This window comes from Pseudorasbora parva, chromosome 12 (genome assembly GCF_024679245.1).
Source record: "Pseudorasbora parva isolate DD20220531a chromosome 12, ASM2467924v1, whole genome shotgun sequence".
In the NCBI taxonomy this organism is placed as follows: domain Eukaryota; kingdom Metazoa; phylum Chordata; class Actinopteri; order Cypriniformes; family Gobionidae; genus Pseudorasbora; species Pseudorasbora parva.
This window is the reverse complement of record NC_090183.1, coordinates 36,707,556-36,725,436: the sequence shown is the minus strand read 5'-3', so window position 1 is coordinate 36,725,436 and position 17,881 is coordinate 36,707,556. Positions and strand designations below refer to the sequence as shown.

The 17,881-nt window shown below is 35.0% G+C and overlaps 2 protein-coding genes across 2 annotated transcripts; one reads left to right on the top strand and one right to left on the bottom strand.

Moving 5' to 3' along the window:
* Positions 1-4,550: 4,550 nt before the first annotated feature.
* Positions 4,551-13,844, top strand: hemk1 (HemK methyltransferase family member 1). The gene is made up of 11 exons (XM_067458494.1): positions 4,551-4,745; positions 4,860-5,036; positions 5,237-5,328; positions 5,989-6,082; positions 6,236-6,367; positions 6,462-6,526; positions 6,660-6,709; positions 9,496-9,601; positions 9,706-9,801; positions 10,550-10,660; positions 12,657-13,844. The coding sequence occupies exons 1-11, from the start codon at positions 4,695-4,697 to the stop codon at positions 12,697-12,699; spliced, it is 1,017 nt and encodes a 338-aa protein (XP_067314595.1). The 5' UTR covers positions 4,551-4,694; the 3' UTR covers positions 12,700-13,844.
* A 648-nt stretch (positions 13,845-14,492) lies between these two features.
* On the bottom strand, positions 14,493-17,829 carry cisha (cytokine inducible SH2-containing protein a). The gene is made up of 3 exons (XM_067460153.1): positions 17,453-17,829; positions 16,676-16,833; positions 14,493-15,610 (listed from the first exon to the last, which is right to left on the bottom strand). The coding sequence occupies exons 1-3, from the start codon at positions 17,470-17,472 to the stop codon at positions 15,120-15,122; spliced, it is 669 nt and encodes a 222-aa protein (XP_067316254.1). The 5' UTR covers positions 17,473-17,829; the 3' UTR covers positions 14,493-15,119.
* Between the last annotated feature and the right edge of the window lie 52 nt (positions 17,830-17,881).

The window sequence follows — 17,881 nt, the reverse complement described above, 5'->3', positions numbered from 1 at the left end:
CCAAGCAATTTACCAAGCACTGTCCCCTCCTTTCGCTTCATCACTTCTAGGCATCTCAGGGGGCAGCAGCCTGGGAAACTATGACTTCAGTGTTTTTGAGGGACAAAGCAGCATTGTGAAATTCTTCTCAGTATTTCAGCTCGAAGAATTGCAGAGAGAGAAAGAGAGCTTCCTCTGAGAGGCTGAAAACACCAGAATGAGTCACTGCTGAGAATATATCTGCCGTAGAGGATTCTGACTGGACCAATGCCAGGGTATTAGGCGAATGAAGATGAATGAAATTTGGACACATTAAGAAGCATGTACAGTTATATGTTTTCATTCGATTACATGTCCAGTATCTGATGCTACACATTGATCTTACGGAAATTAGAGGACTAAGATGAAATCTTTCAGCTGCTCATATTCACTGCAACACACACCAAGTGGAAACAAGACAAAATCCTACATAAATGTTGCTTTAAACAATCACAACTATAGTCAAGGTATAATGCCAAGAGCAGGTTCAAAATCCTAAATATTTCCTTCATATGTTTCCCATTCTTTTATCACATACATCTGGCACTCAGCTGCAATGGGTTATTCCCTGTCATTGTGCAATGAGAGGGTAAATAATTTCTGTCATATTAGCAAAAGAGAAAAATAGGTATGAACAAAATCAGTTTAAGGCTCTGGAATTGATATAATTGTAAATTATGATGTAAAAGAACTAACACATCTTTTCCTTATGGCCTTTTGCCAGACAATTTCAGACTTTTTCAAACTCCAATTCTTCCCTTTCTATAATTCGAGAAAAACAAGAAGCTATAATACAACTATAATAGAAGCTAGAAGCTATAATACAACTTGAGTTATAAGTCAAACTTAGGATAACGACTTTTTTTTTACTGTATAATATAATTTTCATATGAATAAAACAAATCTAAACAAAAATCAAAATCATGGTTACATGTGGAACATTCTGATCACAAGGCCTTATCTAGTGAGTGAGTGAGTGAGTGAGAGAGAGAGAGAGAGAGAGAGAGAGAGAGAGAGAGAGAGAGAGAGAGAGAGAGAGAGAGAGAGAGAGAGAGAGAGAGAGAGAGAGAGAGAGAGAGAGAGAGAGAGATGGATTGATTAAAAGGATGTGAGATGAGTTGGTGGTTTAGTGATGCTCACATTATCAGAAATTACATCTACCGGTATTCAAAATGACACACCACAGCTGACAGGACATTTAAGAAATTGATGTAGCACCACATTTTTACTTTGATTTCACATACAATTACAAAGAAATGGCAAACTGAATTAAATGTGAAATGTTATTGAATCATTTGTGTGAAATATTTTCTAGTATCAGATACCTTAGGTACTCCAATAATCTTTTTATTTAACTTTAAAAAAATGTAGTGTGTGCCTACATTTTTAGTTTACATTTTTAAGCATGAAACGTGCTGTCAAAGTTAACTTTACAACAGAATAATTGTTTACGTATTATAAGAAGTGCTATGCAAATACATTGAATTAAAAATATATATATAGAGAGAAAAATAGGTATGAACAAAATCAGTGTAATGCTCTGGCATTGATATAATTATAAATTATGATGTAAAAGTGGTCTTTGGCATCAAAAAGTTTAAAAACCCATGCTCTTAAAATACTTTGCAGTTACTATACGATACAATACAATACGATACGATACGATACAATACAATACAATACAATACAATACAATACAATACAATACAATACGATACGATACGATACGATACGATACGATACAATACGATACGATACGATACGATACGATACGATACGATACTACTATACAACATTACTATAATGGGTAAAAAACTAAAATCATTCTCAGCGTAATATTTAAAATTATTAAAGTCCTGGCTTCATTACAGCAATATTATAAAACAATTATTTAAAGGAACTGTATGTAAGAAATGAATTTTTAATATATTACAATGATACACCGCTCTACAGTCTTTTAAAGGTGATTGCAGTACCAGTTTTGGCTACAATCTTACATACAGTTCCTTTAAGTTTGCAAACAAAATTTAGTCTTTATAATATATATTTTTTTTCACAGTGGGTTTTTGAAACATAAAAATATGTAGTTATCTAAATGTACATGTAATATGTATTACCTAATATGTAGTTATAATTTAGGAAGGGCTCCCTTGCAAGGAAATCATCAAATTTGACATTTTTAAAAAAGTTTAAAACCCCCTGCTTTTAAAATACTTTGCAGTTACTTTTGGCCAGTGTTGGGAGTAACACATTACAAGTTACTCGAGTAACTATAGTTTTTCTAGTACTAGTGTACTAGTTTTTCTAGAAACTAGTAAAGTAATGCATTAAATTGACAACAAAATATCTGAGCTACTTTTTCAATAAGCAATACAAATATCTTTGTTTTCTTATCTATTTGCTGACCCCTCTTTTGTCATGTTAAAAAAAAACAGGAGTAGTGCAGAGGCGTTGTGTGTAAACAGGGATAATGTAGTTCTAGACTAATTGTGAGCATGCATACTAATCCCACTTGCACAAAAAAAGATTAAGTATTCCTCAAAATTCATTAAATCAGTGAAATGCAAATAGAGAATACTATGCAAACCTCCAATAATTATGTTAAATAAAACAAATATTTTTCTGCATTGACCAATGTACTTGCTGCTGACCTTCGATGATTTAGTCTAATTCAATTCAACCATAAGCAAAACTTGCATCTTATTCTTCTGCAATTCCCTCTCTGTGTACACGCGTGCATTTCCTTAAGCGTTATTATTTCAATTTAGGTGTAGACTAAATGCTTTTACACTTGCACACAAATATAACTTTTTTGTTATTAAAAAAACCCACAGGACCAGCCCAGGTGAGAAAAAGTTACACAGAAGTAACATATCATATACTTTTCTTAAGCCTAAGTGCAATTAGTTACTTGTAATAATTCAATATTGTAATGCATTACTTTTCAAAGTAACTTCCTCCAACACTGCTCCTGGCTAAGGTTACAGTTAAGCTGATCATTTAGGTCTGATGAATATTTGCTGCAGTTTCTTTAAGTGGTAAATTGTCTGAGTTGAACTAGAGTAGAGTATCACAGACTCACTTCTTCTGGCAGGCATCACCAGTTTCCCTTTATTACACACACACTGTGAGCTATTATCACAGAGTTGCTTCAAGGACAAAAATGTCTAAAAAGCTCTTTATGTCTTGCTGTCTTTTAATATTTTTTCCTTCTATGTTGTACTTCAACCTCCCTTAAAGCTTTCCGTTCCTCTCATTTTGCTCACTTCCACAGTTTCTCAATTTGTCTTTTATTATCTCATCCTTCTTTATAAGGAGAGGGTTCATTCTGAGAGACATTGTTTCGAGGTAAACACAGGACTTAAAGTTGAAATCATGTGTGCCACTCACAAATAGACAGAGGCTACACACTGCAACCCCTGCAGCACACAATAACAATCAGTCCCATCTGGCTGACAGCACCAGTTCTCCATCCCCCAATCCAATCTCCCCTCACGTGATCTCTCTACTCAAACTCAGACTCCAGACAAGAAGTCTTTTCAGAATTTCTGTCTTTGAAGTTTGTGCTGTCAAAATATTGTATAATATGCATGCACTAAAACTGTAGTTCCAAGACGTGCAACAACAATTTATTAAAAGTCAAATAATGTACAAGTTGCTATCTATATATCACAACATTTCAAAAGTAATTGAAATTAGGGAAAATATGTGTTCCAAAGTTAGTCAGATTTCGTTGTACACAAATTATGTATCAATATACCTTTTTATCATACGGATGTAGGATCAGATTTTTTTTTTTTTTAACTACTTTTTTTAGTTAAAGTATACAGTCCCTTATATATATATCACTTTTATATGAAGTTAATGCGCCCTCAAGTGGTAATGTAAAAAAACACAAAATTCCTTTCGTGTTGTTCGTATTTCGTTATTATAATGGCTTTTATTTTGAAATATGTAACAGGAAGTCCGCTTCATGTACGCGACTCGGTTCATTTAAGCAGTTAAAGAACTGGTCAAAAACCGATTTAGTGAATCACTGACATCCATTCCAATAAAGTATTTTTAGGCACATATTGTTGTTTCATTGGCTTAAAACATCTTGATCTTACTAATGAAAAATTTCCAACTGAACAACGTGAAATATATAATATTTAAAAATCAAACGTAAAAACTGACTTAAAAATGTGACAAGAGGGACCATAGATAACGTTATATACATATCTGTGAAAGGGGCTATGCAAGGTGTTTTCAGAATAAATAAATAAGTTAATTAAATAAATAATTAAATAAATAAATAAATAAATAAATAAATAAATAAATAAATAAATAAATAAATAAATAAATAAATAAATAAATAAATAAATAACCGGTGTATTGTCGATCCTAACGTTTCTCTGTTTTGTTGTCTCCTGAAACAGGGGATAATCAATTTAATAACTGAGAAAAAAGGCCGTTTCAATCCTATTTGTGAGCGAATCATTTGAATGAACTGTTGCCCATTTGAACCGATTCAACAGATCCGACTCAAAAGAACGATGCCGACATTCGAAGCACATGGATGATCCATCAAGCGCTAAAACACATACCGGTTTCCTTATTTCTTTAGACGGCTATTCCACGAATCTTAAAGAAGCTCTACGTTTACGGTTTGACCGATTATCTTACAGTACAGAACGATGATGTTCAAGACCATATGGTTTCGATTCAGTGGAGTGTTAAAACAGAAAGTAAGTGCCTGAATGTATTTAACGATCACTATTATAGCTGTAAAATAATCATATAAATGTGTTTTTAAAATGTGTACTGTGACTGACTGCGATGTGCTGTTGATGTTTTTGCAGAGTGTTGTGAGGTTTTCGTCACGTGCAGCAGAGGGCGCTGTTGCTCCTCCGGCAGACGGTAGTGTCACAGCAGAGCAGGCGGTCAGACTGTGGGCTACACACTTCAGACTGCACGGCATCTCGGAGCCTCTCCTCTCTAGTCAATATATAATATCTCATGTTCTTGGAGAAAAAACAGTGAGTTTCTCTCTCACCCCCAAATCGTTTTGATATATTATTGTAAAAGTTCCAAACCAGTTCATATTATATACACACAACTAAACATGTAGAGGCATTTAGTGTGTTTTTAAAAAGTGTAAAATAACTTTTTAAGAGAATGGTACACATACTTCTCTTCCTTTCAATGACACAATGTCCTTGTCTTTCTTTGTCGAAAGCTGGAATGTGTGCCGAGGAAAAGACTGAGAGACACCCTGACTGACACGGAAATAGAAAAAGTGTGGAAATTATGCTCCAAACGCCTAACAAAGTAAAACTACATTATGTAGGCCTTCACAGAACTTCATTAAAGTTTTTTGAATTGTTATTTGTTATTCATTTACTCTCTAAGATTAACACTAAACCATTTCCGAGGAGTTTTAACTTAATCCATCTGCTGATTATTGCTTGCTTATGTCTAGTGGGGGACAAAACCAGTAGTCCAGTATAGGCTTTTTATTTTCAACAACTGATAAATGACAAAAAGAAAAAAAGAAAAAAATCCCATTAATTTAGGTTAGTTAATGCATTAACTTTGAGCATACATTTTTTACAGGTATTAATGTAAAAAAAAAAAAAAAAAAAAAGATTATGTTAGTTAAATGTACAACTCTTCATTATTAGCTCAGGTCAATTAATCAGATACAGCCTTTGATTTTAATAATGCATTATTAAATGTTGAAATGAACATTAAGATTACAGATCACTTTTGAAGTATTATATTTAACAAATGGAACCTTATTGTAAACAAAAGTGTACAAATTAAATTGAGATGCAATGAGATATTAACATTGTACAAATTAAATGAACACATTTAATGCAATATTTCCTTAGGCTGATGCATGTCATCATGGAATACAATTTATGAAAGCCTCTGAGAAGATTGATTGTCTATTGACCTTTATCAAGCCCATGTGCATGTTTTTTTTAGGATGCCTGTACAGTATGTGATTGAGGAATGGGACTTCAGAGACCTGACCCTGAAGATGAAGCGTCCCGTGTTCATACCCCGTCCTGAAACAGAGGTGAAAAACTTCAGTGACCTTCTTAGCATGTGTCCGAATTTTCGCAACAAACTGAGAGTGGACTTCAAATGGACGTGACATTTTGGATAAACACAGACTGTGTGTCTGAAAACATTTATTTCCGTTTGGACCCGCTGGTTTGTGTGCATCTAGGAGCTGGTTAGTCTGGTTCTAGAGGACCTCCGGTTGATGCAGGGGGAATCGCACAAGACTGATTTACGAGGTCTAGAGGTGGGCTGTGGATCTGGAGCCATCTCTCTTAGTTTACTACGCAGCATTCCACAGGTTTGCACTCAGTGTCTTTCTCCTAATTATTTATCTTGCTCTTCTGAGTAATGTAGCATGTCATCTGTAACATCTGCACCCATGATTCTTTAAGCTCAGGGTATTTGCTTTGGATCAAAGCCAGACAGCAGTATGTCTTACAATGGAAAACGCAAACAGGTGACTACCAGCACCTCTGTTAACACTTCACAGTCGATTATATGAGCTTCTATATATGGATCTTTATTACTTAATGATTTATTATGCTGACTATTCCATATGCATTATTATCTCTCTCTTTTGTTTGTTCCAGACTGGGTCTGCAGGACAGGCTATATGTTCACCATTTAGATGTGATTAAGGGTAAGAGTGATGGAAATTACATAAAAAATCCCACTCAGCAAGGACTAGTCATAACAGTTAGTTATTATTGTAAGACTATTATTGAGTTGTTGTTATTATTGACAGCCTATGGAAGTGGCAATTTTTGGTCAACACACAACAAACAAAGATTTTCTGGGCAACCTGTCCATATTACGTCACTGACTGTTATCTGATTATTAATTATAACAGCTTTTAACAAGTTATTAAGTTATAAGTTATAAATGCAAATGACATAAGAACATTTTATTGTTAATTTTAAAAATGGTGTTAAATCATGATTAATCACATCTTTAATAATAGTTTGTGTGTGTTTGTGTGTGTGTGTGTGTGTGTGTGTGTGTGTACTGTGTATAATTATTATGCATAATTGAATACACACGTGTACACATATATATTTAAGAAATATTTGCATGTTTATATAATTTATATATAAATAAACCAACATTTGTATATATATATATATATATATATATATATATATATATATATATATATATATATATATATATATATATATATATATATATATATCACATACACACACGCGCACGCAGACATATATAACATACTTATTATAAAGGTTAAGGCAGCAGGCTCATGTTTCACACGGACAGTTGTGGCTCAGAACAGAAAATATCATGAGATTTAGTTCGCCACATTAAGTATTTGCTATATAAATGGTTATCCGGAATTATTTTGAGCTACTGACATTTCATGAGGACCTCATTAAGATCCACAGGCAAATGAATTTAGACTGAACACAAAACCCAGCATGTAGAATTTCAACATTCATTCTGCTGTTTGTGTTCCTGTGTTGATCTTGCATTAAGCATGAGAGGTTTGAATAAAGGAAGGGGAATTTGTCAAAAAGTAGACAGAATGGAAGAACAATGAGAGATTAAAGTCAGGCGGAGAGTAGATGTGCATTAAATGGTATTTTGATTCCTTCTCTGTTTCTGTGCAAATTAGCGACTAATGAATTGAAAGGAAATGCAGCATGAGGAACTAACTGCCATTTTTGACAGTCTCATTTCCTTTTATTTTTTCTCAGTTTGTTATGACCCATGCATGACAACAAGTAACCCTGCACATAATTCCCAGCTCAGCATTCCACAGAAAGCTCCACTGATTTCTGTAAAGCTACGCATCCCAATCTCCTCGTATGTTTGTTTTCTAAACATCTTGGCTAATTTCATCATGCTTTCAGCATCCAGAAATAAGCCATTTTCCATTTTTCTGTACATCCATCCCACAAAATTTCCACCCACAATCCGTGAAGAAACTAAAAAAGTGCAGAGATTCATTGTGGACCTTATCATAACATTCATAATTGATTTAGCATTAGTGCGACTTGTGTGCTAGTAGATAACGAGACATTGAGGGATCGAGCCAGACGGTTCAGCCCAAATCCTAGAAGGGCCTCTAAGGTAGTGACGTGGAAATGTTCAGCTAATTCCAGGGATTTATTGGGCTTTTCCTGTTAAAGTCGGTGCCTCTTTTCCCACTAGATGGCATGAAAAACAGCCCTCCAGACTGCTAAACATCAGAACATCACTTACTATTATTAGGCTCTGAGATAAACTTGTTTTCTCTTTAATCGATGCACTTCAATAACTGCATAAATGAAGGTACTTCTGCAGAAATGTTAGTTAAAGATCTCTGTAAGTGTTGTTTTACTGAGCCAGCAGACATAAATGGAGGCTTTTCATGAGTTTCATGGATCATTAACACAAAGTTTTGTGTTTATAATTAGCCTTTTGTATAATGTACCATATGGATGTGTACAGTATATACAGCAGTGGCCAAAAGTGTACTTGTACAGGAAAATGTAGATCTTTAACCTTTATTCAAATTATTAAAAATGTATAATACAATTATTTGTTATGACAATGAAACATGCCAAATTGTGCCAGACATAATTTTTGGCCAGGCTGTCATAAAAAGAAGTTATGAATGCATGCAAAAATGATAGAACCAACAAAATATTAATAGTTGATTATGTTGTAGTCAATGTATGGTATTTGCTGTGCGATTTTTGTTTTTATATGATTTTAAAAAAATAATAAAATAAAGAATTTTGTCAGATAAATAGTTAAAAAGTTTTGTTGTTAAAATTTTTTTTTTTTTAATTAATATATATATATATATAAATATATATATATATATATATTTATATATATATATATATATATATATATATATATATATATATATATATATATATATATATATATATATATATATATATATATATTCCTCCTCATATTTTGATGGTTCAATCAAACTTTTAGGATTATAAAAAACAGATATCCCCTCCGGACATCATTTTTGGCCACTATTGTATATTATTAAAATCCAATACTGTTATAGTACTTTTATACATATAAATCAAACCTAATACAGTTAATTTATTATTATATATAATATTTACTCTACCGCTCAAAAGTTTGGGTTGGTAATAGTACGATTTTAAAATGATTTTGAAAGAAGTCAAATGCATTTATTTGATCAAAAATATGAATTTCTTTAAACAAATCTTGCTGACCTCAAACGATTAAACGTTACTGTTTATGCATATCCCAGACATTACAAGCATGTCATTCAACATTAATGGAATTATTTTCCTCCCTGGTCAAAACTGCTGTTCATTTTCAAGCTTTCAAGCATATAAATAGTATTTTTTAACTGAGTTATGAAGCCACATCAGTGCAAATATATGTTTAGCATATGACGACGAGAGAACAAAGTGTGTTTTGTGTTCCCAGATGCAGGTGAAATAATGAGCAAATGTGAACCTGTTGATTTTATAGTGAGCAACCCTCCCTACTTGCTCAGTCAGGACATGAAGACTTTACAAACGGAGATACTCAGGTTAGGCCAACAGGCGGACACACTCAACATGTGCTTCAACCTTTGCCTTGTGTTTGAAAATCCCTCATGTAAGCTTTTAAACGCCCCCATCTCTTTCCTGGAAGGTTTGAAGACCATGCTGCATTGGACGGGGGTTTGGACGGGCTGTCTGTGATTCGTCCGATTTTGGGTCTGGGCTCTGAGCTCTTAACAGAGCGAGGGTAAGTGAGAAATATGTGTTTGTGTAAAAGCTTCATATGTGGTTTGGCAGAGTGTCTGGTTCTATTTGAATATTGCTGTGCGACTGGCTTTATAGCCAAAAACTGTATAAATAGGATGGTATAATCGCGCTAAGAAGATTTCCCAGCATATCTTAAATGCTTCAGGGAATTGAGTGCTACACAGTTCCCTGTAGTCCCAGTCCCTTCAGTTGATAACAATATTCCAGGGACCAGATCTTTATCCCAGTACTCCTCCCCACCCTCATCACTCCCAAGTCACACACACACATATCCACATGCATACACAATAAATAACACAATTAGCTTTTGGTGATGACGACAGTTGCAAAACCTGTCTTGTTTCATGCCCGTAAAATGTCAAATTCCATAAGCATTTCACAGAACAGATGAGTAATAAACTCCAAAGTAAGGGTTGGAGAGAATTGCACGTGCCGCTTTCCTCGTCAGTGCATGCTGAGAACTTGGTTAGTGGTCTAGATAGGGTTTCAGATTTCCTTGAGGGTTTCCACTGAAGATTTGTTTCTTTCGCAGAAATGAAACATGCTGCCCTTTCATAGATACTGAGAACCTCTATTGAACGAGGTTATCCTAGCATTAGCTTTCAGGTTTTCCATCTCAGAAGTACTATTCTTCATGACTAATGGCTTATGAGATTGTTTACTCTGTAAAACATCCTGTCCACCCAACCTTTTCCTCCTTAACTTTTTAAATGCCTTTGTCTGCGCAGGCGGGTTTACCTCGAGGTTGCTCCATGCCATCCTCCAGTCATTCAGCAGCTGATAGAGGAAATGATGCCGGGGTTGCTTTATCTAGAAACCCACTGTGATCTCACCAACAGGTCAGGTTCTTAAGTTAATGTGACATGCCCTTTTTTTTTTTTGTTTACTTGATTTCAATGAAGCTCTGCCACAAATTTCTGTCAGATGTGTGGACATTTTTATTTATTTTTTTATTTTTACTTTTTTCAAAAGTAATACAATAATAAAGTCTGTGAATGTGTGAATGTTACAGAGTAATTACATGAGTTATTTGCTCAACAGAAAATATGTACTTAGGTATTTGTCTGTTCGTGGAATGTTAACCAATTATTATTATTCAGTGTTCATATAGGGAAAATTTCAGTGAATGCCAAAACTGAGAGTTCTACGAATTCAGCGCAAAAAATGTTACAACAAAATTTCATTTTGTATAATGAAAATATTTTTTCTAGCTTTATGCATAGCTAAAAAAAGCATACATTTTTTAAAACTTTTAAATTGATCACAACTGGATTGTGATCTGTGGAGGCCATTTGAGTAAAGTATACTCATTGTCATGTACAAGAAACCAGTTTGAGATGGTTTGAGCTTTGTGACATGGTGCATTGTCCTGCTGGAAGTAGCCATCAGAGGTGGATGCCGTCTAAAGGGTACACTGTGGTCAATGGGATGGACATGGTCAGCAACAATACTCAGATGTACTGCATTTAGAGATACCGTTCTGCAGACCTCTGTTGTAATGAAAGGCTATTTGAGTTACTGTTGCCTTTTTATCAGCTTGAACCAGTCTGGCCATTCTCCTCTGACCATGGTTACATGCCTAAATGCATTGAGCTTCTGCCATGTGATTTGATTAAATATTTGGGCTACGGAGCAGTTGCACCTAATAAAGTGGCCAGTGTGTGTCTGTATATATATGCTGTCGATGGTAGTGTTAAAAACGCTTTAACGCATTTGTCATCTTATATACAGTTGATTGATGAACTACGCTACGTGATGGAAGTTAGAATGTCCCTAAAATTCCAGATATGGGGCAATTATTATCTCATATTTACATCATGATATAGGCCCCGTCCACACGAAGCCAGAGCTTTCCCAATCTGATCTTTTTTTCCCCCTCGTTTCAAGAAATATTTGCGTCCACACGAGATTAACGAAACCAACTAAAAACGATGTAGTTTGCATGCCAGTGTGTGGCGCTTTAATTCTCCCGCAGAAATACACTAAAAACAGAGAAGAAGAGTTGTGGCTAGAAGGGGTAAAGCAGTAGTCGGAAGTGAGGCAAAATCTCACAATAAAATAACAATAAATACATTTGCTACTTAACAGATGTTTTATTAACGCCTACACCTACTCCAACCCTAAACCTACCCTTACAATAATGCAGATACGTTAATTAAATGATGCGATATGGATGTGTGTATGCCCAGTGCCCGTAGTTGTATCTCTAAACTCTTTCACCGTGATGGACGTAGTGTGATGACATCACCGGTTCAGAAAATATACGGATTCGCTGTACACACGAAAACGGAAGATTGCCGTTTTTCAGATGTATCCACTTTGGGACCCGGTTTCAAAAAATATCGATTCATGCTTCCAAAATGCCGGATCTGTGTGGACGAAACCCTGATACGGTACAAAATGTATACCTATACAGCTAAACCCGTCTCCGTGTGGACGGGGACATAGTTAAGCTGTATCACATGAGTGTCATTTTAAAATGAAAGGATTTTTCATCTATGAATAAATGTTTAAATAAATTACTTTACATTTATTTATATAATTAGTAATTGTGTGTGTGTGTGTATATATATATATATATATAAAAAACAATCTATATATAACAATCTATATACAGTGACATCAGAAATATGATTATCTTTAAAATGGGAAATACCCCTTGAAAGTGTTCATGTGCAAAGTATGATTTTCCATATTTCATACCAAAACTGGCTCTGTAAATAAAATCTTAATAGACAATAGTAGTCAAATACCCTGATATCTCCAGATGTCGAGCTAACAGTATCACGTTTACAGTTTACTGGTAAACACACTATGCTTCTACTTTTTTTACAGGCCGCGATTTTGCATTTTACAGAAGAAAGGAGAGAACGACTGAAACGAAGTACAAACAAAGAAAAATACATTAGGAAAGACATTCAGGAAGATGACCGCTTGGCTGGTATGACACCATACTCGATAGAGCTAGACAACTGCCCATTTTAAATGGCTTAAGTCAAATTACAGGTGGCACACTTCCAGTCTCCTCAACATCCCGCCTGTTCCCAGCATGCACCGAGTTCAAAACTTGCCAATCCTACCGAGAAGCACCTTCCTGAAATTTGCCGACCGCGGGTTTCTATTTGCTTTGTGCCGTAACTTACTGCTGTTATAGCTTCTATGTTCACTTTCCTTTTAATTGGTAAACGTGTGTGTGTGTGTGTGGCCGTGGTTTGTTGTGGTGAGACTGCATTGATAGTGAGTTTGTGCTCAGTGTGCAAGTGTCAGGGTGCAGTAGGCTGAAGGTAATTATTGAGGCCTTTTCTAAGAACTCCCCCTCCCAACCCTGTGCTAGTCTCTCCCTGGAAGTAATGCACTCATTCTGCGAAACAGCTGGCCCATTGCCGCTGACTCGCTCTACAGCTAGCCCACAGACAGACAAACCCAACCCAACATGCTCCACTACCACAATGTATACTAAAATACACCAAACCTGTCTGTACTAGTCTTTGAATGAGTGAACCTGAATTATACATTACTCTGTTTTACTAATGTGTATTCAAATATTGCAGTCATTTTTATATTTATTGTTCTCATAAACATGCAATACCATAATAAATAAACCATTTTTTTAATATATTTGTTGTCTTTATGCTGTTTAATGAGTATTTGCATCTATTGCAATCTTATTGATTAGATCATAAAATAAGAACCTTACACACCTTATTGATCACCCTTTTTAATACTGTTCCTACATTTATTATCGCACACAAAGATTATTTACACATTTACGTCACTAGCAAATTTATGTAAGCTAGCACAGCACTGGGATCGAGTTTCAGAAAAAGCTCTGCCTCGCTTTCTGGGAAGTACTAATCACGGTGCGCAGTGAGAATGATTCACTATGAGGAAACGGTGCTTTTATGTTTTCATATGTCTCATTTCTCATTATTAATATTTTGTAATGTGTCCATCTCACTGCGTTCTTTTCAAAACATTCATTTCAGCACACCTCAAAATTGTAGACATTTAAATTACCATAACATAAAATGCAAGTGTATATATATATATATATTATATATATATATATATATATATATATATATATATATATATATATATATATATATATATATAATGATGGATTCAAATATTTCATAATTTTTACGCTTATTCATTTATAAAATGATGGAATATTGAAAATATAGTACAAAATAAAAAAAATCAAATCAAACTTCAAATATATAAAATATTCCTTGTCAATTAATGACTACATAATGTAAATGCGGTGAAATAATTATGATCGCGAATCAGGATAATAATCTTGTATAACACATTTTGTCCTAAAATTAACTAAATTGCACCGCAATTTCATGCACATTTGTTCATCTAATAATCCTATTATTCTGAGATTACAGTTCTGAATGACCTTATTTGATAGCTTTACTGGAAAGCCAGTACTTAGAAGAGTGAGTCAGGCAGATTGTTTGATTCTGTGTATCACGTCTGCATTCTGCGAAAATAATCCAATTTATTCTCTTTCCAAGTTAATCAGCACCTGCCCTCATCATTTCAGGCCTTTTCCTCGTGTTTTTCAGAAGCATTTTACATAATTAAACTCCTCTATAAATAAGTCTTATAATCATTCCCAGAAGTGGCAAATGACAAATTTGATAACATTTTGACATCAAGTAAATTTGAATGTCACTTTTATTATAAAACAAAAGGATTTTTCCATCCATAAATACATACAAACTCCACATTGTGGCCATATAAAAAAATATGTAAATCTTGATTAAAATAGTCACCAAAAAAAATTCACTGCATTTCACTTTCAAGGAAAGAAACAAATCCAGTCAAGGCAGCGCAGTGACTAAGCTTGCCTTTATAAGAGTGCTGAAGACCAATATGTGCTTCTTGTGAGCTCAGCGTTTCAGACAAGCTGTATGATCTCATTTCAAACCGTTTCTAAAGGGGTCACGTGACCCGTACAAAAGAACATTAAGTTCAAGCCTGTGGTTTAACCTGCCACACTTTGAACAGTATGCCATTAAGGTCAAGTCACGACTTGTTTCTTCATGAGTCAATTTCTGAACATGGTTTGACTCAGTCCCACTTGGGTATAAACAAAGTATCTATCCATTTAGATAGACTTGCTGACCATCAAAAACTTGCTCCAGAAACAAGAGTCACTCTTCAAGTGGTTAACACTACTTTTTGACCCCAAACCTCTTGTTGGGGCTGTGCATTTAAGGTGCCTCCTTCAAAACATCAGCATCCACCTCATGATTGGCCATGGTGTGCGTTTCCATGGCGACTTCAGAGCTGGAAAGGGTAATCCTTCAGATATTGAAGTACCGATCTCGGTAGAGGCAGGCGCTCTGTGCAAGTTGTGTTTTTGTTGATCACCAAGCGAGTGAGATGTTGCAAAGAAGGAAAGGCTTGAGGACGATGGATCGGCTTTTTGAGTTTTAGCAGCACCGCACATTCCTTGGGTGTTGATGAAGTTATGTGATCAGACTCCTCAGTCTTTTCCTCCTCCTCTTTGTTCATGGAACCCACATAGTGCTGCACGAGGCTGGGGACGTCGGGGAAGGACTGCAGGCGAGATCTGGCCGGGGAGCTTGAGTCCAGACGGAAACGTCCAAGACTGTACTCGATGCGTACGTTCGTGGGCCCGCGGCCGGTTTTAACAGACAATGTCAACATATAGAGAGGGTGGCTGCTGTCCCGTATCAGGAAGGTACCCTCCGATGCCCTCTGTAGGACAGAGTGGGCCTCACTGGCAGAGATGGCACCCCAGTACCAACCTGAAAACAGGAAGGGATTGTTGAAATTAGTTATTACTAGAGACTTTTATGGATGGAGAAATAAAAAAAACAAAAGGTCATTCTTGAACTGTGTCTCCCAAACTGGGGGTCGCAACAGGTCGGGGGTTAGGAATGAAATGGTTAGCAGTTTGGCTAATAAACCACAATGTAATTTCCAGTGGTTAGTATTGCAGTTTAGTATATTTTTTTAAACTCACAGTACTGTCAAGCATTAAGCGAAAGCAACTCACGCAGACACAGCATGTAGCGTAGGTTTGGTTTTTTGGAGAACTAAAAAATATCGGAAAGACTTGAGAGATTTTACAACCAAGTGCTGAGGGAAATTATATGAATTTAAAACATGCATTAATTACATTTATATATATATATATGAAGGGAACTGACTGCCTTTAGGTTTGATGGCATTTTCTTTTTATCTTCCCTCTATGTATGGTAACAGTAGTGTTTATAAGCATTGTTTACAGAGGTTACCGGGGAAACAGCTCTATTTCTGCTGTTCCATAAATGCCACCTATTCACATTTTCATTCAGCTACTCATCGTTTTTTTGTTTGTGAAACTCAGACCACGATTTTATGCTCTGTTGTAAATTTTAACCAGTTAATGGAAAAAAAGCTATGTGCATTCTAAAAATCTAAACAATTAGTACAATGAATCTAGAATTATCAATTATGCTGATAAAATACCCGTGATCATTTTGACTGATCTGCTGTTTCTTTAAAAAGGTTTAGGCTGGAAATGATTAGGTTTATAATTTCATAAAACATCGGGTCTCTTAGACAAAAACAAAAAAGCATTTCAAACATTGCTGTATATACACATTTTGGATAATTATGTTTTCAGAAAGGTCAATTTTGATAGTTAAAAATTACCTTTCTGAGAGCAGTATGTATTTATGTGTGAATATGTGTGTGTGCGTGTGTGAGTGAGGTAGATTTGACAAATCATAATAGAAAAGTCACAAGTTCTACAGAATGACCCTCGAATGGTTTGTGGATTGCAAAATATTATGTAATAAACTGATTTTTTTTTTTTTTTGTCTTACCTGAGGCATCCAAATAGGAGAAATTTTCAGAGATGGCTCTGAAATCTTTGCTAGGGTCCCATAAGGTAACGGTAGTGTGAATGCAGCGGGGAGAAGAGAAAGTCACCACAGGAAACCTGACCGTCGGATCGGAGGTATCGGGCAAATGAGCTCTTGGACTGGAAAAATAATAATAATAATACAAAACTGTTAAAGACTTAAAAGTTTACAATCCTCTCAAAAAGAAAACATTAAAATACTGAAGGCACATATGATTTGTTTAAACAATATTTAATTGATTACTGTCTGTTCAAATGTGCACATAATTCTCAGAAATTGTTAATTTAATGTTAATTCTGAGCCATATAATGAAAAATCGTGAGACAAATATGGTTTGAAATTTCCCTGTTAATATATATATATATATATATATATATATATATATATATATATATATATATATATATATATATATATATATATATATAATTAATGCCATATATTACTATATTGTTTATTATTATATTATATCAACAAAATTATTCATTTTGAGAGCATTCATAGTGAATTATTGCAAACAGCTTGTAACCTGCCTGAAGTGTTTCATTATTTTGAATGCAATAAACAAAATGTATAGGCTACTATTAATATAATAATAATAATAATACATTTGCTAAATAATAAAGGATTCTATATGTCTTTCACATCCGCAGGAATGTGTGGTATTTAATAAACTATAACAGTAATGTTATCTGTTTTGTTGTGATATTTTAAGAAAAATGAGCCGCTAAAACTCACCCTTGGACGCACAGAATCATTGTGAAGATGTCCGGTTCCTTAAAGTTTTGTTTTGTTCCTGTGGTTTTACTCGGTCTCGCAAAATAATATGGTCTTCCTTGAGCGATGACAAACGGCTTAATGATATCTGTCTGCCATAGAAAGGTTGTAGAACAGGGTGAGGATTCTGTCGCCGTCTGTCATATAGTGTCTACAGAACTGTTTAACAAACTACGCGAATAGATAAGACGGACATGGTTCTCGAAAACGAGCGGCGTTTCTGTTCAGCTCGTGCCCTAAAACTGAACAAGAAGCGGAACACTGCAGGGTTTGGCTTGTTCAGTACGTCTGACTTCCCAGAACTGGTTTTCTGAGAATCCCCCCGTGTTTAGCGCCTCTGACGCCATCGGCAGCACAGCTCTGTGAAGCACACAGAATCAATCCCCTCTT

Excerpts from the sequence above, each read along its gene's own strand:
- cisha (XM_067460153.1), bottom strand. The coding sequence starts at position 17,472 with ATGATTCTGTGCGTCCAAGG. Across the intron at positions 16,834-17,452 it reads ATGATTCTGTGCGTCCAAGG|TCCAAGAGCTCATTTGCCCG; the intron begins GTGAGTTTTAGC and ends TTATTTTTCCAG. Across the intron at positions 15,611-16,675 it reads CTCCTATTTGGATGCCTCAG|GTTGGTACTGGGGTGCCATC; the intron begins GTAAGACAAAAA and ends TCCTGTTTTCAG.
- hemk1 (XM_067458494.1), top strand. The coding sequence starts at position 4,695 with ATGATGTTCAAGACCATATGGTTTCGATTCAGTGGAGTGTTAAAACAG. Across the intron at positions 6,527-6,659 it reads ACAATGGAAAACGCAAACAG|ACTGGGTCTGCAGGACAGGC; the intron begins GTGACTACCAGC and ends TGTTTGTTCCAG. Across the intron at positions 10,661-12,656 it reads CACTGTGATCTCACCAACAG|GCCGCGATTTTGCATTTTAC; the intron begins GTCAGGTTCTTA and ends CTTTTTTTACAG.